Consider the following 24,165-nt stretch of genomic DNA (forward strand, 5'->3'; position numbering starts at 1 on the left):
AAAAAGTGAGCCGTATGAGGTTTAAAACACATAAAGACAAGTCTATAAAGACCTATTAATACTTGCATACTTGTGAATAGGGTGTATCATTATTAATAAATGTAAGGAAAATACTTCCATTTGCATCGGTCATAATTTAATTTATCTGTACCAAGAATCATTATTTTAGTCTTCTTAATAACGAGCCTATGGTTGATGCAGATGTAGGATTTCAGAGGCTCTGGTTATATAAAATAACTTTTAAAACCACCCGATGCATTCATTGTAAGAAAAAAAGTGGTACAATTGAACATCAACTCTCTCCTGATGCAAATGACAGAAAGATAAAAATTTTAGAAAAAACAGCAAAATATGAGCAAATTAATACAGCAGAATCTTAAATACTACTCTTTGTTGACTCCAGAAAACTATTTAACTGAAAAGTCGACTGAAAAAGTGTTTAAATCGAAGTATTTAAACTTTTTTTAGGGCCTTTGCCTGACATAGGTCAAACATTTTTCTGACGCCTAACCATACCACTTTCTATTTCACGATCCTAATCCTTTAACAAATCACTAAAATTATTCAAGATACTCAAAACATAATTTCTTGAAATTAGCCAAGAATCTAAATAACACTCTGTATATAACCCAAGTAAACATTTCTATATAGTACCTATTTACCTAAATCTTTAAATATTATTCCAGATTCGAACTTAAAAGGATAAATCGTCAATGATAACTTTCAGTTAAGCATTTTTGACAAAAAAATTCTTTAAACTTCTGAGCTTTTAGGGGAATTTTCTGGATATATTCTACATTAAAATGTAGCTAATATTTTTTTTAATTAGTCTTTCCGTTTTTAGTAATCTGCAAGATGTTGCGTTAGCCTAAAATTCTCTTGAAGTTCTTATATTAAACCTAAATGGTCCCTTCTTGTTCTTCTCCTCTCCCCCCTTTGTTCTTCCTCTAGTCTTAACCAGCAAAAAAGCTGAACGTTTCAGTCAGTTAAATAATAAATGTAATATGTAAAAGAAATAGCTAAATATATTACAGAATTATAAAACAAAAGCTGATCCGGTTATGGTCAGATCTCATTATTAAGATATTAAAAACAGCAAATTATTTTCTAAAAATGCCACTTTCGTATACCATTAATTTAATTTTCCAAAATAGTAGTAAGTAAACTCTCGTTTATGCAACTCCCAGTTATAGCAAGTCTCCCTTAACCCTTAAGGCAATGCGATTCTTCTGCTTATTGCAACTTTCCCTCACTTGCTTGACCCCCACCACGGTGCAGTGTAGCGTAACTCCCACCAATCAAACACCGAAGTCAGAATGACGCGAGTTTAAATTGTTTGATTTAAGTCAAGATTTACATTGTATAAATTAATATAATTCATATTAAATATCGCATTCGAATATACAGTGACCGCCTAAAGTTCCGCATAAATCCGATAAAAATTAGAGACATGATTTTTTGACAAAACGCTCGGACCCGTCGATTTTTATTTTAAGTTGCGCATTATTTCAGATAAATTTTTATATACAGGATGGAACAAAAAAAAAGATATGACGTCATCGGTCATTTTTTTTGAATGGAATGCTATATTTTTTATTGCATTTATGAAATATAGGCGACATTCCAAGCAAGTTTCGTATGATCCACCAAGAAAACAATAAGTACGTCTATTTACAAATTAAGGTAAAATCGAGGATAAAAATTATGTTATAAACACTGCCAATTGTTTCTATTTCCATGGTTCACTTGTAAGAAATCTCCATTTTCGAATGTCACTGTCAGTTCGAAATTTAATAGTTTTTATCAGAATAAATTATGGCTAATTTAACGGAAACCCTACGATTTGAAATTTTGATGATGCTAGGGTACGGAGATCGAGTGCGCACGCAAAAAGAAGTAAGTGAACTGTTTAATGCCAAATACCCAAACCATCCTATTTCTCAGTCAACAGTTAGTAGAATAGAGCACAAATTCATAACTTCAGGTCATGTTAGGGATTTGCCAAGATCAAGTCGTCCAAAAATTTCTGAAGAAACATAATTAAACGTTCTGCTCTCCGTCGAAGAAAATCCAAACAATGCAACTTCACAAATTTCAGTTGATAGTAATATAGCCGGAACGTCAGTAAGACGCATCTTAGAAGCAAATGAATACCATCCTTATAAAATTAGACTAATACATGAATTAAATGAGGATGATCCTGATCGAAGAATTTTGCGAGCAAATGAGGAACATTTGCAATAATAACCGTCAGTTTGTGTTACGAGTTTTGTTTTCGGATGAAGCAACTTTTTGTTTAAACGGTGTCGTAAATCGGCAAAATTGTCGGTACTGGTCAGTGTCAAATCCACACTGGGCAACTGAGGCTCATACACAGTACCGTAAATCTATTAATGTTTGGGCTGGTATCGTGGAAAATAAAGTAATAGGGCCATACTTTTTCAAAGAAAACTTAACAGGACAACGCTATTTGAATTTTCTTCAAGAAGATCTTATCCCTGCTTTGGCTGCCCTATACCCAGACGAACAAGACCCTGCTGTCCCGACACATAATTTGTGATTTCAGCAAGACTACTTGGATACAGTGTTCCCAAGAAGATGGATAGGAAGTACAGGGCCAATAGAGTGGCCGGCCAGGTCACCAGACCTAAATCTCTGCGACTATTTTCTATGGGGATACCTGAAAAGTAAAGTTTATATTGAGAAGCCAAACAACGTAGAAGATTTGAAAAATAGAATTAGATATGAAATTAGACTTTATCACCCGAAATAATTGATAGTGTTTTATATGAGTTTGTAAACCGTCTTGCTTTCTGCCAAGAAGTAAATGGGGATCAATTTGAACACTTGATACATTAATAAGAGTTTTCACAGTTTATAACATTTTATCCTCCATTTTATCTTAATTTGTAAATAGACGTACTTACTTGCTTTCTTGTTGGTTAAATGTAAATATTTCTGAAACAGTTAAGTTTTGACATCAGGTGTGTTATACGAAACTTGCTTGGATCTTTCTTATATTTTATAAATGCAATAAAAAATATAGCATTCCATTTAAAAAATGACCCATGACGTCATATCTGTTTTTTTGTTCCACCCTGTATACAAAAATTTATGCGAAATAATGCGCAACTTAAAATAAAAATCGACGCGTTTACTCAAAAAATCATGTCTCTAATTTTTATCGAATTTATGCGGAACTTTAGGCGGTCACTGTATATTTTTAATCAATGTCTATTAGAGCCAATACCTACATGCCAAAAGTGAAGTTATTGCAAATTGTTATTGGACACATACAGGGTGGCCCATCGAAAACAGTCCAGCAAGGTTTCGGGCCCTTTTTAAATATGCTCGGGCCCGTCGATTTTTGATTTTAGGGGAACATTTTTTTTAATACTTTCAACCCCTTAATATCAACCCCTCGGCGGGGGTTGCAACCACTTTCAAAATCTTAAACAGGAGTGGGGGCAATGAACCTTATTTTAAAGGTCTTTTTATTCTAGTTACACCTGCCAAGTTTGGAATTGCCAACTTGAGTTTTCGCACTATCACAGCTTGTCAAAGATTTTGAAACAATTCCATTGTTTAATACTTTTAGTGCTAGTTTTTAGAGGTTTTTAATTTGCAAAACAAAAACCCTCTCACCTGTCGTTTTTTGATTCTAGAAAAACGATTTTTTGTTTGAATTTTTAACCCCACAACTTCAACCCCTTAGTGGGAGCGACATTCATCCTTATTTTTTAAATGGGGAGGGGTGTGTTGTGATACATATTTTGAAAGGGCATTCAATTTTCTTTACAATAGCGCTTTGTTTTTCAAATTTGATCTGAGAAATGAAATTTAATTTTATTGATTAGTACTTACGCATTATCTTATTAAATGCTGAAAATGTGCGCCGTTTACCTCCGTACAATAGTACAGTAACTGTTCAAAGTATTCCCGGGCATTGTAAAGAACATTGGGTGTTATTTGTTTGCATTCATGAATGATATAGTTCCGTAAATCTTCTAATGATTCAGGTTGAGTGGCATAAATTGAAATCCACATGTAAAACCACGGCCCGTCCAACAATCAAACCCTCGAGCTCGACTTCGCAGTCTTTTTCCTCGTCTGTTACACGATATTGCGCTGTCATCGGCGTATCTCTCTCTGCCAAAAAATTGATCGTTGAACGGTCCGGAGCCTGGTGATTCCGTGGCCAGACAGCCTAAAGTATACCAGGACGGCTCGCATATATTTTGTTTATTTTTTTTAGTACCTTGTTGTGGATTCTTGACCGTTCCCCAATTTTAGCGCCATTCGAATTCATTTTAAATAGACTATATTATTGGACAACACAAGCGCAATATGTCAAGATTAATTAAAATGGTAGTTACTTATTTTAGTTCAAAGATATTATTTATTATCTTATAAAGTAATTATAAAAAAAAAAATTAGTGCGCTTGAGACCACACGACTGAAGTAAAACTTCTTCAGCTCCATTCATATATATATAAAAGATGTATGTATATACTCTCTTTTGCTCCTACAGTAATATACGAACCGTAACTTTCTCTCTTTCTATCTCAAACTCTCTAGCACAAACTCATATCTCCTTCTCAACTACCGTTTGCCTCGCCCGATTACACTTTTCGTAACACGTTTGTAACGCATTCGCCAGCTTACTCCCTAACTTAAGCGTGCGTAAAGAAGTTTTACTTCAACAAAAAAAGTTCCTTAAAATAATATATTCTTTCATTTTTGAGTTATTATATAATCGTGATGCACTCGTGGAATATATTTGCAGAAGATCAGAAAAAGTATCGATTTATATTATAAGCGTAAGTAATGGAGTTAAATTGAAGACAAATCTGATAAACTCTACTACATTTCAGAAATATTTTCTGTTCTGTTGGGTTCTTTTAATAAAACTCGATAGTTGTTTATTATATTTTATTAACCTCGAGAGAGAATACATAAAGCACCGAGGACGGTCAAAAAACCCCAGCTCCTATCCCCAGCCCGATCAGGCAACCTGCCGCTGACCAATAGGGAGTCGCCCTTGGCGTAGGGATATTCAGGGTTGTAATTAGAATAAATGTACAGTATTAAGCCTGACAGAACATTTTCAGAAAGTCTTTGGATGAAATTACAATTGAACCCATTTTAACAAGAGGTGTTGATGATGTTCAAAGAAGTAACTCTACGAATGGTCTAATAAAGCTCAATTAAGTAATCACCCATATTCACCAAATGTGCTACCTGTTGCAAATTAATCCTGATAAATCGTCTTGCAACTGATGTCAACTTCGTTTCCTTGAGAAATGCGTGCAAAACGATCGATATTTGCAAAAAAAAATGTAATGAAAGAGGGAAGAGCAAACTTCTCAGGTCTGTAGCAAGAGCCGTTGGCCAACGTATCTATGGATTAAAAATTCCACCCTTGACTGGGAAAGATGGTTCCATTGCAATAAGAGCAATAGAAAAGAGATAGTCTTGTTGGGTCAGATGTTCGCATCAAACCCTACCATAGACCCACAAGGCAAAACACCATTGACTTTGCCATTAAAAGCCTTTTTGATGCCCGAGAATTCTCCGTCACAGAGATCTTAAAAAAGTTATCAAAGGCCTAAGACACTAATAGGGCCGACCTTGATAAATAACCACCAACAGTATTAAAAAAATATTCAGTAGTCCTGTGTTCTTTCTGTATTGGAGATGTCTGGTGACTAAAAACTTGTGCGGATTAAACTGATACCTAAAAAAATTGGATCGTGTCATCCTATCGATTAATTTGGTGAATCAGGTGGAATCGCTTTAGATATTTCAAAGGCATTCATAGGGTCTAGCACGAAAAATCTCTTTTTTTTTTGCACCGGTGAAATCTACTGGCCAGCTTCTTTCTTTATGATGAAGTAGAAAAAAAAATAAATAAAACCAAAACAGTTCAAATTTAAAACCAATAATACTTAAGTCTGCCGGGATCAGACCAAATTCAAGAAAATGTCTTTGTTGTCGTTAATGGGCACACCTTGCAGAGGTTTCAAATTAACGCTGGTATCCATCAGGTTCTCTTGTTTCCTACACTCTTGTTATCTACAACTTTTTCGACAAGACTTCGAATCCAATTACAGCTTTAGTCGTCAGGTCCTCAGGTAATAACTAGTAATGCAGACCTTATCAAAACATAAACAAAACATTATTTTGGAGTGGGGTGAGTGTAATTTGATTGAATTTCATGCAGCTAAGATTCAGGCTGCTGTATTTGCAGAGAGCTGCTTCCGCCCACAGCCTTATTATGTCCGGGCTTACTTTGCCGCTGTCTTCGTCAATTCGCTTGTTAGATGTAAAGGTTGGAAGCAATAGGTCTTGGCATGATCATCTAGCGGGAATAGCTAAAGCTAGCTAACACATTTGGGCATCTCTTTAAAACAAAATGCTGTAGTATACACCGCAAAGGCTTTTAACTCTTTACAAGGCCATCGTTTGAGTATTACTTTTACATATAGAGCTCTGCACCCAAATACACTTTTAAGCTCCTTGATTCTATTCAAAAGAAGGTCATACGTCCTATAGAAGATCCAGAGATAACTAGAAACTTGGACGTTTAGCGGATGGATAGAAGGAAGTTAGCGGATCTTAGTCTGCTTTATTGATACCATCACGGTAAATGCTAATTGCTATTCCGAACTGGCTCATATTATTCCACCTAGAACTATACACGTATGATCTACCTAGGCAGATATCAGTATTATAAGTATCGAATGCATCTGTAGAAGCCTAGAATATCGCTATATCAGTATATCGGGACACCTTTGTATGGAGAAGTGCAAGTCTGTGGAATCAACTTCCAAAGTACGTCTTTTCCGAACAATAACTTTCCACAGATGCCTTTGTATTGTAGCACTGGCGTTACTCGTGATACTCGAGTACCATGGTTTGCCCTTTTGTACTAGTGTATTCCGAAATAAAAAATAAAAATAAAGATGCAAATATTGCTAAATTCAACCCCCTTCTTTAATAAATTAAACCAAAATATCACGATTAAGTTACGACTGGCCAATGCAATTTTTTACATAAAATTAAAAATATCTCAAAAACCGTTTGATCTAGGGATAGGACATTTTACATACTAATCTAAAAATATATCGGGTGTTCCATTTAAATTAACAAAGTTAACAAAAAACTGCTTTTAAACATTTTAGTTGTGTGTCCCCCAATAATCCTGACATGTTGCCAATTTATAAATAATTTCCTATTTGTATTACCACCCAATATATTTGTAAGTAATAAATGTATAAAATAAATTTTTACATTTTTTTTCAGATACTTGTTTTAGAGACACCAAAATGTATCTTCAAAAATGGATGCTATTTTTATGGGCCCTTAGCTTAACGGATAAAGGTTTAGCTATAATACCAAAAGATGCTGAGCTTGTTTTTGAAACACCAGGTAGGTAAAAATGCCTAGAACGAAGGAAAATACTTAGGGTAAACGTCATGCCACTAATTTAATAAAAATGCTAATGGTGTTTCAATCTAAAAACACACCTTAAAACAATTATTTATTAATTAAACTGTTGGTTAACCATAAAGTCATTATACTACACTACATAATTGCTTATTAAAAAAAAACAATAGACCGGCGAATATTTAACTCCTTTCACCATCGAAGAAATGGGAATCTTCATAATATAATTACGATATTCATGCAAAAGTTCGTGTACTATGCTCGCTAAAACACAAAAGAACGGAAGAAGAAGCCTGCATATTGTTATTTGCTTTATTGTACTATACTGTGACGTATTTATAGAAATTTAAAAAATTAAATGAAACTTAAAGCGTTTTGGTTTAAACAACAAAGCTTGATGTGTACAGATACCCACATACAATAAAAGTAGTTGAAAAGATATTCAGACAAATTTATTTATAATTTCTAAGTGTTTAGGACCAGTACAAGAATGCCACTTTTATGATCTTTGATTTATATGAATTTTAGTTATTTAAGAGGAAAAAGGAAAAAGTATATTTGAAAAGTACCTATATAAATTTGTATTCACTAAATTGCAAAAGATACAAACTAATGGATAAAAATGACAAAAAGTCTAATTCTATAATATCCTCTAAATATTAAATATAATATTTATTTATTTATAAATACAAGAAAATTGTAATTACTTGCAAGAGGCTCTTAACACAAATGTCTTAATACTAAAAAAATTATTAACAGAATTATAACTAAAATAACTAATAAAAAAAGGACTGAACATTATTTGTGATGGTAAAAATATTTTCAGAAAAATGTTTTGAGCTGCCAAATTTACAACCTCTATTTTGTTAGTATAAAATATATATAAGTCATAATCTTTTTAAAATTTCTTAAATATACTCATATTGTTTATGGGTGAAAAGCTTTCACGAAAGAATTTTTTATTTTGTATCCTTAGATTAACTTGGATAACAAATTAAGCATTTTTTTATATTTTTGCTATGATAATTGATTAGCATCAAAAGGCGTTTTTTTTTTCAAAAATATCACATACTCTCTTACAAGCCATTCGTCTCCTATAGATTTTTCATTTTTTAACAAAAAAAAATTATTTGACATATAAACATAAATCTAGATTAAATGACTTATTTAATTATTATTGTAATTTTCAAGTTAACTAGACATGGCTATAACATCATTTTAAAATGGCGGGACTAATATAATTTTACATTGTTAAAGTCATAGTCATAAAGTCAAATATATACGTAAAAATAATTAATAAAATTTAACTATATTAGTTATCAAGTAGCTTGTTATTATTTTATCAAGTTTGCGTGCATTTTGCAAACCATCATAAAAATCTATTTCACTTTTCCAGCTCCACTTGCTACATAGGCAATAATTTATAGAGTTATTAGATACTATTATTAGATCCTTTGGTGTGATACTCAAATCACAAAATAGTTGTAATCTTTTCCCGAAGATGTTAACATCGTTAGCGAAACACGTGTCAAGAATATAATAAATAGTTCTGGTTGATGGTTATGATTTTACTATTTTCTTTATTAGCACTTTATAATGTTTAAGTTATTGTATTTGCTAATATTTCAATAATTGTCTTTAGGGAAAACGACTTTGGTGCAGAAAATATCGGTAGAATAAATCTATGGCAGTTATTTTAAGTTTTATTTCAGCTTTTTGGGTAACGATTTTTTTTGGTATTGAATTTTCTGAATATTTACGTACTGTAATGTATAGGAGCAAGTTGACCAAAGAAATTACGCCTATCCATACAGGAACATTAGCTCTATTAAAAAATTAGTTCGTCCTCCTCTATTGGAATGGCACTTGGTGCATAATCCTAGTAAGAGTATCATAGAATAAGGAATGATGACAGCCAAGGCGGTAGCACGATTTTTCCTTTACCAGTCTTAAAACAATATCAAAGTCTATATATCTCAAATTGTTGAAACATATAGACTTATACAGGGTGTTCATTTGAAAACTTCCCACCACGGATTTATCGAAAACCACTGTTTAAAAAAAAAGGCCGAAATACGTTAAAAGGTTTGTCAAGGGGGACAACTTTCTAACCTAAAATTACTTCATTCCCTTTCACCCATTGCCCCTCAGGGTCATCCCCTTAAAAATTTTAAATGGCAAGGAGTATCGAGTAATAGCTTGTTTAAAAGGTCTTTCGAAGTCTTTTATTTTGACGTTTGATTTTTTTAAATCGGTCGATTCGTTTTGGAAAGAATTAGAAAAATCTTTGTTTATCTTAATTTGTTCAGATAGAAAACAAAAACATGAAAATATCATTTTTTATTTGAATAATTGTTCAAAATGTTGCCCGTTTTTGGCCAAACAATAATATAGGCGATGTTCAAATTCCTGACGGATATTTTCAAAAACATGTTGTGGGATATCATGGCAGCTGTCGATGATGCGTTGACGAAGTTCATCCAAACTTTCAGGTTGGGGAGTAAACACAATAGATTTCAAATGACCCCATAGAAAAAACTCTAAAGGCGTTATATCAGGAGATCTAGCAGGCCATTCTATAGGCCCCCTTCGCCCTATCCATTTATCTGGAAACTCGTCGTCTAGCCATTGCCGAACGGGAAGAACATAGTGAGGAGGAGCGCCGTCTTGCTGAAAATATATTTCAGCCTCGTCAAGTATAGGGTTTCCATCATCATCGATTTGGTTTTCAATGGATTCAGTGATAAGCGGATTGATGGTATTTTCCAACATATCCAAATAAATGTCTCCATTTAAATTTCCGTTAATAAATAATGGCCAAATCACTTTACTTCCTAAAATGCCTGCCCATACATTAATTTTTTAAGGGTATGCCCTTCTTCAAATGCATGAGGATTTTCATTGCTCCAATATCCACAGTTATGCCTATTAACAAATCCATGTAGATAAAATGTGCATTCATCGCTGAAGCAGATATTCTTTACATGAATAGTATTATCATTAATCGCTTCAGTCATTTTTTCACAAAACTCAACTCGCCTATCGAAATCAACTTCGGTTAACTCTTGCAATATTTTCATTTTGAATGGATGAAATTTATGAAGTTTGGTAACTGTGTGAACAGAGCCTAATGAAAACAATAAAACAAACAGCAACAATTTTGCGTAATGAAGTATTAGGATTTATTCCAAAATGACCCGAAAACTTCAACTTGAGCGGCTTCATCCAAAATTCGCCGATAATCACGTTTTTTATTTGCAACAGATCCAGTTTCAGTAAACTTAGTAACAGGGTCCAAAACATACCTATGCCAAGTTATTTTTTTCGGATGTCTGGTGTTAAACATGACGGCAGTTTGCCGAGCACATTGATTTTGGACACCATAAATTAGAAAAATTTCCACTCTTTCGGCTAGTGTGTAAATCATTTTGGAAGTAAAATCTTCAATTCAACAAATAGATTTTTACTATTCCAAGACTGACACAAATGTAACTGACGGCAAAATAAATTCTTTATTTTCCCTAGCAACTATAAATAACTAAGCAGGTATAATAATAAATACAGTTCGCCCAAGATATCTGTGTTGATGAAAAGAATGCGGAAAAAATTCAGTTATTTAGTTTTTCCACGTCTAATCTTCGGAAATGCTGTTTATGTTGGTAGTTTCCGTTTTAAATTATAAACGAATTGTAGATTTGGGAAACCCTAACGGGCAACATTTTGAACACTTATTGAAATAAAAACTGATATTTTCATGTTTTTGTTTTCCATCTGAACAAATTAAGATAAACAAAGATTTTTCTAATTTTCTCGAAAACGAATCGACCGATTTAAAAAAATCAAACGTCAAAATAAAAGACTTTTAAAAACTCCTTTTAAACAAGCTATTACTCACTACCCCTTGCCATTTAAAACTTTTAAGGGGATGACCCTGGGGGGCAGAGGGTGAAGTAATTTTAGGTTAGAAAGTTGTCCCCCTTGACAAACTTTTTGACGTATTTCGGCGTTTTTTTTTAAACAAACATATTGAATTTTACTTAATTTTACTAACCTGTGTAGTGAAGTGTCAAATACTGCTGAAGAAACGAAGTAACACGCTACTAAAAACGATTCTCTACTTACCGTCTATCGACTCTTTAGCGACTTGCTTGATACACAAAATACAAAAAGACATTCAAAATCCTTTCGAACACTCATAAAACAAAACACTCGACACTCGACACACTCGACATACCGCTAACTGATGGTTAATATTAGGTAGTAATAGAGACTTGTGTACGCCCATAGCTCTCTATTATTGAAACTTTAATGACATGCAGGGTATCTAGGAAAAGGGTTTCAGGGTCCTCTAAGAAAAAACAGAGCTGCTCTCGATAGCAACCAAACCAGAAATGACACTTTTTGAAAAATTTCACTCAGGTAGAAATGCGAGATCAATTAATGTCAGATTAAAAGAACATGGTGCTCTTTTATGTGAAATATAGAAAAGTTGTCAAGTTTGGCTGAACATTTTTTAAATACTGGCTGCTTTGTGAAAATACACAACTTAAAAAAACTTAAACCAGTTAATAACAATCGAAAATTAGATAAATACAAAAGTTTAGCAATATTTAAAATAATAATAATAGAAATTGTATAATTTAGTTATTGTTTAAACTTTGTTCAGCCATTCGCACAAGCAGCCATTTTCGCTCTATTAGTTACATGTTTAGTATATAGGCCACTTGTAGGTAGTTTTACTTTAGTTTTCTAGTAATTTTTCACTTCTTCCGCAGATGCTAACATCGCTAACGATACACATGTCAAGAATAAAATAAAAAGTTTTGGTTAGTGGTAAAATGATGAGAAATATTTTATAAAATTTAAGCAAATATAAACATGTGCGTAAAATTTATAAAATATCTGCGTAAAACGTTAGTACTTTTTGAGTTACAGCAACTATATGGACAGGTCAAATATTGATTGTAAGACCAAAGTGAAATTACAAAAAATACAAATCTAGTGTACACGTTTAATTGTTGGTTTAAGAATCAGTGACCCTATGAGTCACAAAATTCAAGAAATACACTTTATGTTGAAAAGAGATAAAAATTGCGTTTTGGTTGCTTTTTAAATAAACTCTTAACAACAAAAAACCCTCAGTATTTATTGAATAAGCTTATACAGAGACCAACAGTGCCTAATCTCCATAAAAGACACGAGAATCAACAGCAAATACCGAAACATCTAACTAATCTTTTTAAATGTTTGTTCAGGTATCAAAGCAGCAAATGTTTTAATACAATGCAAAACAATATATTACGGAAATTATACACAAATAATACACAATTCAATTTATAGACACAACTTAAAAGTTATAATATAATTCCTAGTACTAACTATAGATATTTTAACAAGTTAAATAATGTTAATAATGTAATAGTTAAATAAAATTAATGTGATTCTCATTTTTCATATTATCTCAATTAAATAATGAATCCATTAGAATGAAACAAAAAATTTTACTAGACCACAAATTAGGCCTGTTCAAAAAATTTCATTTTCAAAAAAAAGTTTTTGTTTCCTTTGTAAATAAATAAATATGTTATTCTACTATAAGGAGCAGAGGAGCGGAGGAGGCACAAGAAGTAACTAGGAGGAAATTAAAAATTTAAACAAAATTGCAAAACAAGTGAATCGAATTTCAGAGGATTATAATTTTATGACAAATGACAACTACGTAAACTGATAATCAAAAATAATTAACAAATGCACTTTAAATTACTTTATCAGTAACTTTTTAAAACTATTATAATTTCGTGTAATAAACTGTGTTAGTTCAATATTTAAATTTTTTTGGTTTTGACCTCAATTTTTGTTTTTAAATTTTGCGGTAAAATCTTAAGAATTTTCGGAAGCTATATAATATATGCCTACGTATATATGTATATATGAGCTATAGAATAATATGCCTAATAATGTATTAGGTCTATCAATGAAAACTTTCAATAAAAAATAAAAAGATTATTTATTTTCTGTCTCAAATTAATTAAGTGCTCACTATTTTTTCAATGTGTTAGTGAGGTCAGAAACCCTATAACCCTATGGCCTGTTTAGTAAATAATTTTTATTGTTATACATTGTTTTTAGTGTCATTCTGGTTTTTTGTTTTTGTTTCTTCAGTCAGTCAGTTGTTTAAAAGAAGCTACGCTAAAATTCACATAGTTAAAAATAAAGTCCGATTTATTTATTTAAAAATGGTATTTCAAAAAATATGCAATTCATAAGGTGTATCGACATTTTAGAAAAATTATAAATCTTCTTTTTTTTTTAGTGTAGACCTAAAAATTATAATACAATATATAAAAATTAAATTAAAAGGTTTTTTAGTATTTACTTTTGTAGTCGTCAATTTCGGTATTAGAGTTAAGTTAAAGTTAGTTGAACAGTTGTCAATTTATAATCTGAAATATAAATGTACAAATAAAGTCTTTATTATTATTATTATTATTATTATTATTATATACAGGGTGTCCATTTAATATCGCGGTGCTCGATTGCAGCTAAATCTTGAAACGGAAAAAACTTTAATAGGGGAAATGTTAATTAAGTTAGAGGGGCTACTTTTTAAAATTAATTTAATTGATACAGGGTGTCCCAGAAAAGCGCGGTACATAATTTGATATTTTTTTTGAATGGAACCACCTATATTTTTTTTCCGAAATGAAACTCTCATTTCACTCTCTCTTTAACCCTAAAACTGTTTTGCTCTAAAATAGGACATTGCTTAGTTATTAACAATTTAAAGAAATTTTCACGAAAATGTTTACCACCGACGTTTTTTATCTTTTTGAAAAATCTATGTAGGTTAACCAAAAACATTAATAACGTTAATTAAACACTTTATAAAAAAAGTTTTATGAGTCCTACGTGCGAAAGATCTTCTATAATATATAATTATAACTATAATTATAACTGCACGAAGCATAGCAGGAGTAATACGTCTAAAAGACTCTTGTATGCGCTCCACCATATATTCCTATATATTCCTATTCCTTCCTATATATTTCCTAGTTGTGGGTGCAATACGATAAACTTCACATTTAACACTTTCCCACAAGGAGAAGTCTTGAGGCGTTAATTCCGGTGACCTAGGAGGCCATCCAGTGGGACCTATCCGGTATAAGTTTAATAAATATGTATACAAAAGTTAATTTGAATAACTAACCTAGCTTTCCAATCCATCTATTAGCAAATTGGTATGTGATATGTTCTCTGACCTTTGCACTGAAGTCAGCAGGTGTACCGTTCAACTATAGCCTCATTTAATGCCTTACAAAGTCGGGAAGCATGAAATATTTTTTTCAACATTTTCCCACGGACAATTTCAATATTTTTAAGTTCTTTCTTATTTGTCTTACACTAATGTGCGATGTTTCTACAACCGATATGCTGATTATTGCTGATTGCCAATTGGTTTTCTTTATTTTAAACTGTTTTCGTTCTAGTTTGCTTTTTGTGTCCAACACTGTCGGTTATTTAAAGATAGATACAGGTAAACTTGTTGGTATCAAATTGAAGATAAAAGAATGCTCTATCAAAACGCGTTACTAGATACAGAATGTTTCATTTAAAAAAAATAGCGCAAAATTAAATTGAAAATATCATTATATGAGAAACGACTTTATATAGATTTTTAAAAAGATAAAAAACGTTGGTGGTAAATATTAAAAATTAAGTGATACACTAATTTTCGTGAAGATTTCTTTAAATTGTTAATAACAAGACAACGTCGCATTTTAGAGCAAAACAGTTTTAGAGTTTAAGAGAAGGTCAAATGAGACTCCGAGGTTGTTCCATTTAAAAAAAAAGATGTACCACGCTTTTTTGGGAAACCCTGTATCGACCAAACTAATTTAAAAAAATTGCCCCTCTAACATAATTAACATTCCCCCTATTTTAAGGTTTGTTCCGTTTCATGATTTAGCCGCAATGAAGCACCGCGATATTAATTGGACACCTTGTAGATAGGAAATCTGATAAATTAATAAAATCCTGGAAAGTAAACTTGATCATCTTGCAACAAAATTGAGCCATGTCAACTAATTTGGAATGTTAAAAGAATGGCAGAGAAGCGCCTGCCAAAAAAGGGCTAACATAAGCGCTACCAGAAAGACGAAAGTGAGTCACGTAGTTTGACTGAGTGAATCCAGCTGTGTTAAAAACAAAACTACAACCGAGAGACATTGGAAAGACCGAAGGCAATGGAAACTAGGAACCGCAACCTGTGAAAGGCTATAAAAGCAGATATATAGAGGCATATGGAAGCAGTCAACTAATACTAAGGTCCTTGATAAATTGCTGACTATTATGTCTACGAGAATCAGTGTGATTGTTTGCACAAACTTGCCTGTTGTGCTCATCGCTCAACATATACAAATTTACTTAAATATCAAAATTACAAGGAAACTTCGAAACTACTCGAAAGCTTTTAATAGAGTGAAGCATTCCTTGCTTCTGTGCCAACTGGAGCATGTAGGTATTAGAGCACCTGTTAGATAGACTGACTGAATAGTTTCTTGATTGGTACTTTTACCCCAATTAGTCTTCAGAATTCTCTTCGGTTGTCTGTTTTTTAATTTTTTTTTTTTACTAATGGATTTGACTTATCATCTAGATTCTAGGCGATTTAAAAGAATAAATATAATAATGATACTGTCCAAATTTAGAATAATCTATTCTAAATGGTCTATTTTTGAATGATTGTTTTTTTTAGTCTATTCTGTTTGGTTTCTATAACCAAATTGCAATTGCAAGATTTTTTATTTTAACGTGTAATGACTGTGTTCTATATTTTTTTAGCACTTTTCAGAACAAATGTAAGCACCTTTCAATGTACTTTTTTATATATTCAAAGTTCGAAACTACATTTTTAATGTAGTATAAATTCTGTCATTTTCATTATATTTAATAGATATTTTGTATACAGTGACCGCCTAAAGTTCCGCATAAATTCGATAAAAATTAGAGACATGATTTTTCGAGAAAACGCTCGGACCCGTCGATTTTTATTTTAAGTTGCGCTTTATTTCACATAAATTTTTGTATACAGGGTGGAACATAAAAAAAGATATGACGTTATCGGTCATTTTTTTAAATAAAATGTTATATTTTTTATTGCATTTATGAAATATAGGCGAAATTCCAAGCAAGTTTCGTATAACACACCTGATCTCAAAACTCAACTGTTTCAGAAATATTTACATTTAACCAACAAGAAAGCAAGTAAGTACGTCTATTTACAAATTAAGATTAAATGGAGGATAAAATGTTATAAACTGTGAAAACTCTTATTAATGTATCAAGTGTTCAAACCGCCATTTACTTCTTGGCAGAAAGCGAGACGGTTTACAAAATTATGTAAGACAATATCAATTATTTCGGGTGATATAGGTCTAATTTCATATCTAATTCTATTTTTCAAATCTCCTACGTTGTTTGGCTTCTCAATATAAACTTTACTTTTCAGGTACCCCAATAGAAGATAGTAGCAGGAATTTAGGTCTGGTGACCTGGCCGGCCACTCTATTGGCCCTCTTCGTCCTATCCACCTTCCTGGGAACACTGTATCGAAGTAGTCTTGCTGAAACCACAAATTATCTGTCGGGACAGCAGGGTCTTGTTCGTCTGGGTATAGGGCAGCCAAAGCAGGGATAAGATCTTCTTGAAGAAAATTCAAATAGCGTTGTCCTGTTAAGTTTTCTTCGAAAAAGTATGTCCCTATTACTTTATTTTCCACGATACCAGCCCAAACATTAATAGATTTACGGTACTGTGTATGAGCCTCAGTTGCCCAGTGTGGATTTGACTGTGACACTGACACAATTCTGCCGATTTAAACAAAAAGTTGCTTCCGAAAACGAAACTTGTAATACAAACTGACGGTTATTATTGCAAATGTTCATCATTTGCTCGCAAAATTGGTTTCTTCGATCAGGATCGTCCTCATTTAATTCGTGTATTAGTCTAATTTTATAAGGGTGGTATTCATTTGCTTTTAAGTTGCGTCTTACTGACGTTCCGGCTATATTATTGTCAACTGAAATTTGTGAAGTTGCATTGTTTCGATTTTCTTCGACGGAGAGCAGAACGTTTAATTTTGTTTCTTCAGAAATTTTTGGACGACCTGATCTTGGCAAATCCCCAACATGACCTGAAGTCATTAAAAAAAATAATCGATGACGTCATATCTTTTTTTCTGTTCCACCCTGTATACAAAAATTTATGTGAAATAATGCGCGAGTTAAAATAAAAATCGACGGGTCCGAGCGTTTTCTCAAAAAATCATCTCTCTAATTTTTATCGAATTTATGCGGTCACTGTATATGTAGATAATTATAATTAAAAACTGATTATACTGATGTATATGAAGGATATTTCAGTAAATTCAATGTATGTACTCATTTTCTGATTGTTCTTTAGACCTCTGCTAATAAACCACCCTTTGCCCCTCGGCCTTTCATTTATGCTTTTTCATAGCCCTCTATTTTTAATAATATAACTAAAATTTCAATCATTGAATCGAAAGACAGACGCCAATTTATAAAATATAAACGAAATGTTTCTTTTTTCTATTATTAAAATTCCAGATGATTTTGACTCTCGTCAAAACGACCGATATCCAGGCTACCCGCCCTTCACCTCAGAGGACATGAACAACGTATATCCAGAAGAGAGAGAGCGAGATAGAGAACTGGGTCGCAGATGTACAGATAAAATGGAAAAAGCTTTGGAAACCATTAGAAGAAGGCAGTTGGCGAAAGAGAAAATGTTCCATTTAAATGGTTACTCTTTACATCAACAATTAAGAAGTGCTCCCCTTGATATGTATGTCACTGATATGAGAGTCAGGTTGCCTCCATCAAAGAGTTGGGTAAGATAGAAAAATCATATTTAATTTAATAGTATATTATATTAATTTTAAATAATCTGTAGGTCAGAGTAGACAAATGTGCATTTAACCCGATCAACCATAGCTTGGAAACTAGATTACTTTTTAATGATCTAACCATAAGTGGTAGAGTAAACTTATTCAATGATGGCGATTTAGAGAGAGAGCCAATATCACCCAACCCCGAAGAAAGTTGTAACATGATTCTCAGGTTAAGAAAAGCAGGTATCGGGTAAGAGCAACAGTATAAATTTTAATTAGAAATTCTTATCTGCATTTTTAACAGTTGCAGTTCATTAGCGGTTATGTAAAATAGACACGTAATTTTAATGAATTGTTAAAAATACATCTATAAATTACACGAATAAAGGATGTAAAAATTTAACACACTAAAGATTGCAAATGCGTTCTATTGTTTTATATGTAGTAATCGGTGTCTTTCAAAGGAAATAGAAAAAATTAAATAATTACTTTTTTGTTTAAATTGCATGTGATGATGAAACATCATTTTTTTAAGATGAATCTTTCTAATAAGAATGTTATATATTATGGGGTTTTTAGTGTTTTTTAAAGCTATGACTTGGGCAAATAAATATTGTAAGCTTATGCACATTAACATTAATAAATAAAATAAAACGTATGTCAGATCAAAAAAGTAAAGTAATATTACTTATAGTAAAAAATTAACTCATGAATGCGGCAAAACCATAAGTAGATTCTGTGACCCAAGTCAGAGAAGTTACAGATAAACCAATCACAAGTATTTTCATTTTTGAAGAGCAGGTGCAAGACAATCTATCTCATGGATGTTGAATATTGTTTTTATTAAACTTGATTAGGAATAGCCCACAATAATTTAATTCGTGTGATAATACAGAAGTGCTTAATCAACTAGATACTTAAAACAATTGATCTTAGTACGTAGCTAATAAAATACGAATAAAATATTAAATATAAATAAATCGAAATATAAATGTTAAGTTTTTTTTTATGGTAAACACAAGCACAAGAGGAAAGTCCTATGTCACACTTGGAGTTCTTGCACGATTTTTGCACATTCTTGCGCGAAGATATTTGTGGGCGTTTATCTTGAATCGCTGTAGGTTGTATGCATCGGGAAATATGTGAGGTGGAAGCCCGTTCCACAAAGATGTTCTCCAGATGAATGAGTCCCGATACAGCGACATCCTTGGGGTAGGCAGGTGGACTCGATGTTGATGAGCCGCAACTGCTAGACGCGTCCTTCTTGCCGGAACAGCCCTGGGTAGAATCAGGCCTGCCAGCTCAGAGGAGCACTTACCGTGATAATAACGGTAGAATAAACAGAGATCAGCCACCTTTCTCCTGTGCTCCAGACTATCCAGACTCTTTGTCAGTTCTGGTTTGTCGATAAGACGAATAGCTCTCTTCTGTATAGAATCCAGCAGGTTTAAACTATGCTTGGGTGCAGAGGTCCAGACCTGCGAGCAATACTCGAGGGAAGGGCGTATTTGAGCTTTATAAAGAGTCAGCAGCTGGTGTATACAGTTTTTATGTTTTTTATTTTTTATATAAGTAAGATGATTTCATTGGTAATGTTTTCCCTGCCATAACCAGCTCCGGGCCACCAAGGTTAGTCTTCATCGTAAATACTGCAGCCTGCGTTTTTTTTAGCGTTTAAATTGACCAGATTGTTACCGCCCCACTCCAAGATTGCTCTAATATCGTTGTTGATTGAAGCTACTTGTTGCTGCCTAAGATTCTGAGAACTTGCGGCTGTCGTTGGTTTGGCGGACTGAAATGTGGAAATAAGTGTGCTATCGTCCGCAACGCTGTAGATTGGATTGACAGTGGTTCCTAGCAAATCGTTGATATATATCAAGAAAAGGGTGGGGGATAGAATGCATCCTTGAGGGACTCCAGCGTTAATGTTAAATTTGTCGGAGAGGTATCCATCGACGGCTACTTGGATTGTTCGTTGTTCAAGAAAACTTTTGATCCAATTCAATAATGAGTTTTGTATGCCGATTGAGGAGAGCTTGGTTAGTAGTCCCTCATGCCACACTCTGTCAAATGCCTTGGAAATGTCAAAAGCCACTGAGCGGGACTCGCCGTGCTTCTCCATGGCCTCCGTCCACAAGTGTGTGACGTAAGCCAGAAGATCGCCAGTGGATCTAAGCTTTCGGAAGCCGTATTGGTGATCGCTGATTAGTCCAGATGATTCCAGATATCTTAACAGTTGTTGGTTGACTGCTTTCTCCATAATCTTCGATATTACTAGAACTAGTGCAATCGGGCGGTAATTGGAGGGCATCGTCTTCTTACCCTTTTTGGATACAGCTTGCACTCGAGCAGTTTTCCAGCTTGTTGGAAATTGGCCCTGTTTATACGATGCCGTGAACAGTCTACATAAGGGAGGAGTCAATTCGTCTGTACAACGTTTTAGTATTAGGGCTGAAATTCCATCGGGTCCAGAAGCTTTGTTGGTGTCTACGCTTTTAAGATTTTTTTTTATAATTCGTTGGGGAAACGAAATTTCTCCCATCGATGAATTCACCCTTGGCAAATATAGCGGTGTTTTGCCTTGCGAGTGCAGAGTAGAATTGGACGCGAAGAGTTTACCCAGTAAGTTGGCTTTTTCCCTTGCTGTTACCGCGATACAACCATCATCTGCTGTTAGGGGTGGCAAGGCCGACTTAGCAAATCCTTGACTAACGGCTTTCGATACCGACCAGAAAGATCTTGTTCCATTTGGGCAGTTTAGCAGTTTGTTTTCGATCCTGTTGTTGTGACTCTCTTTGCATTCATCAATAATTCGCTTGAAGCTATTTCTGGAGGCTAAAAAGTTCCTCCGATTTTCGATGGAAGGATGTTGTCGCCATTTGCGATATGCTGCGTTTTTAGTCTTTACTGCCTTTTTGCAATTCAGGTTGAACCATTGCTTGTTGTTTGATCCGCATTTAGTAGAAAAAGGGATATAAGCTTCCATTCCTGCCAAGATCGTCTCTGTAATTTGGTTTGCACATTCTGAGATGTTATTGGTTCTAAAGCAGACTTCTTTCCAAGGGAATAAGCGATAAAATTCCCGAAGATGGTTCCACTCTGCTGATTTATAGTGCCATACCTTCCGCGGCATCAGAGGATCCAGCGTTTTAACCTCCAACTGGCAAGAGACTGTTATCAGTTTGTGGTCCGATGTTCCTAGGGGGGCATGTACTGATACAGTGTACGAGTCAGGGTCTGAAGCCAGTTCTAGGAGACTCGCGAACTCATCGTCTCGATCGGGGATTCTGGTAGTTCCTCCACAAGCTGCGTAAGCCCGCATATGGTGGCAAATAGCTCAGCTTCTCGTCCTTCATCGTTGTTCTTGTTGCAGAAACGCAGCCAGTTGATATTGTGAACGTTAAATTCACCCATGGCGATGATTTCTGCGCTTGGGTAGTCAATTTGCAGATGGTTAATGCAATCAACCAGGTTCAAAAAGAGCCGTCTATATTGGGTGTCGCTTGGTGGTCTGTAGATACAGCAGAAAAAATTTCGTGGCACCACTGGCTATTATTTTGAACCACATGACGTCGAAGTCCGCAGGTTCAAGCGTTTCCTCCCGCTGGCAACTCAAATCGCTCTTGACAAATACTGCTAATCCAAAGTTTAGTCGAAATCGGGTGTGTAGATCGTATGCAGGATAAATAAGGTGAACATTTGTTGTTGAAGGTTTCACCTTTGTTTCTGCCAATTCCAGAATATGAGGCTTACTTGATTGCAGGTGTTGGTGTACTACCTTAATATTGGTGTTTAGGCCTCTGATGTTGCAGAAATTGATTTTTAGGCTTTTAGATCCGCCTGATGGACCAGCCTCCGCCCGGAGATCCGAATGAGAGGCGAGTTTACCTCCGGAAAGTTTTGGTTGTGAGGGCGCCATCGTGCATTTATTTCTCTTCTCCATTTCCCCTTTGGAAACCGGACACATCGACATGGCGGCGAAACGTGAGTTCCATGGAACCACTTCACGGCGCCTAAGTCCTATGTGGTGGTATTGAACCGGGCGATGCAAGTGGACAACATCTACCACCAAAGGGGTTGCTCTTTTAGTCGCCTTTTACGACAGTGTACTTCAACAAGAGATCGTGAAACAAAAAACATGATGCTGTGGTATCTAATAACTGTAGTGTGATCACATGAAATCGTCTTGGTTATGTAGAGCATCTATTTTTAGATTTGATTTTCGAAATTAAAAGTTAATTTGTTCTTTTCGCAATAGGTAACTATACAATTTAATTCCAAGAAATATGATGCTATAACTAAGTTTTTTTCGAAAATAAGGGAGCCAAGTCATTTATTTAAACTAAATAAGAAGAGACATCTCCTCATAGCACAGGACTTCCAGTTTTAAGCAACATATATATGTTCACTTCTTCCAGCTAGTAAATACAGTGCATCAGTAAAGTAGCAGTTAAATTCAATAAAAATTAAATAGACCGTTTCTGAAAACAATGCGCGAATCCGTCGATTTTAATATTGGGTTTTCTACGTAGAAATTAAATATACAGGGTAACTCAAAAAAAAGATATGTCGTCTTCAATATGTTTTTTAAATGAAAACCACCATTTTCTAATATAGAATCAGAAGGAACGCATTTTTTTACAAAGGATATGGTACAAATGAATAGTGGTTATACAGGGTGGTTCATTTAACTTGAGACATCGCAATATCGCGAAAACTAAACATGTATCCAGAAAATGTTTAATGTGAAGTTTGAATGGTTTCCAGAGGGCCATAAAATGACGTCATTGGTTTGACCTTAAGTGGACGTCTTCAAGGTAAAATGAAGGGCAACTTCACTTTTTTGCATAGAAACCTCTATTTTTTTAATAGCATCTGATTTAGCTTTAAACAAATAAGTAACTTTTATCTGACACTTTTTTACATGCGACCTCTCCTTTTCAAGATTTTAATTCTTGATTCTTTTACGATTTTTTTTCCTTGACAATGACATTTGCCCTTGTAGGTAGTACCTGATGATCTATCAAAAGGAGTGAAAGTATCTTATGATAGAATTTTATTATCAACAGAATCGAAAACTTGGAAATAAAACGTACAAAGTTCAAATAAAAGAAATTGAAACAAAAAAGTCAGAAAATTATTTCAATAAATGTTCAAGTGTTGACTTTCCACTTCTATACATTTTTCGACTCGCTTTCTGAACGACCGATGAACAGAGTGCCGCATCTATGGAGTTATCTGCCCGCAAATCTCCGTGATTCGCAGCTTTATATATTCGGGAGTCGTTGGTGGATCGCGATATACGATCTCCTTCAAATAACAATCAGGTGACCGTGGCGGCAAGTGGACTGCTCCACCGCGACCTATCCAACATCCATTGAAGTCACGATCCTTAACACTTGGCGCGCAACGCGTGAATAATGTGCAGGACAACCATCATGCTGGTACCACATATTTAGTCTCACTTCAAAACACACATCTTCCAAAAATACTGGTAGAATCTCCAGCAAAAAATTACGGTATTTTTGGCCTATAAGGACACCATCAATAAAATAAAGTCCTATGACTTTATCATTGATGATGCCACACCAGACATTCACAGACCATGGCCGCTGATGTTCTATCACTCCACCTGGGATTTTTAACTGCCCAATAATAGATATTATGACGATTAACTACACCATAGTTTGTAAATGACTCTTCATCAGTGAATAAGACGCGCAGAAAGAAATTGTTATTTTCATGCAACTGATTTTGGGCCCATTCACAAAACAACAGTCGATTTTGGAAATTATTCCCGTGAA

At 34.0% G+C, this 24,165-nt stretch overlaps 2 protein-coding genes across 3 annotated transcripts in view; both read left to right on the forward strand.

Moving 5' to 3' along the window:
- Positions 1-24,165, forward strand: part of LOC126745112 (neurogenic locus notch homolog protein 1) — a 610,297-nt gene that overhangs the window by 465,346 nt on the left and 120,786 nt on the right. The window lies entirely within an intron of this gene.
- The window catches only part of LOC126745176 (uncharacterized), a 42,416-nt gene that overhangs the window by 2,756 nt on the left and 15,495 nt on the right, over positions 1-24,165 (forward strand). The window contains exons 2-4 of the mRNA XM_050452908.1: positions 7,306-7,431; positions 18,078-18,361; positions 18,424-18,611. Of these exons, the coding sequence (XP_050308865.1) occupies positions 7,329-7,431; positions 18,078-18,361; positions 18,424-18,611 (575 nt within the window). The 5' untranslated portion in view covers positions 7,306-7,328. The remainder of the gene's footprint in view (positions 1-7,305; positions 7,432-18,077; positions 18,362-18,423; positions 18,612-24,165) is intronic.

Source organism: Anthonomus grandis, chromosome 1, assembly GCF_022605725.1.
Source record: "Anthonomus grandis grandis chromosome 1, icAntGran1.3, whole genome shotgun sequence".
In the NCBI taxonomy this organism is placed as follows: domain Eukaryota; kingdom Metazoa; phylum Arthropoda; class Insecta; order Coleoptera; family Curculionidae; genus Anthonomus; species Anthonomus grandis.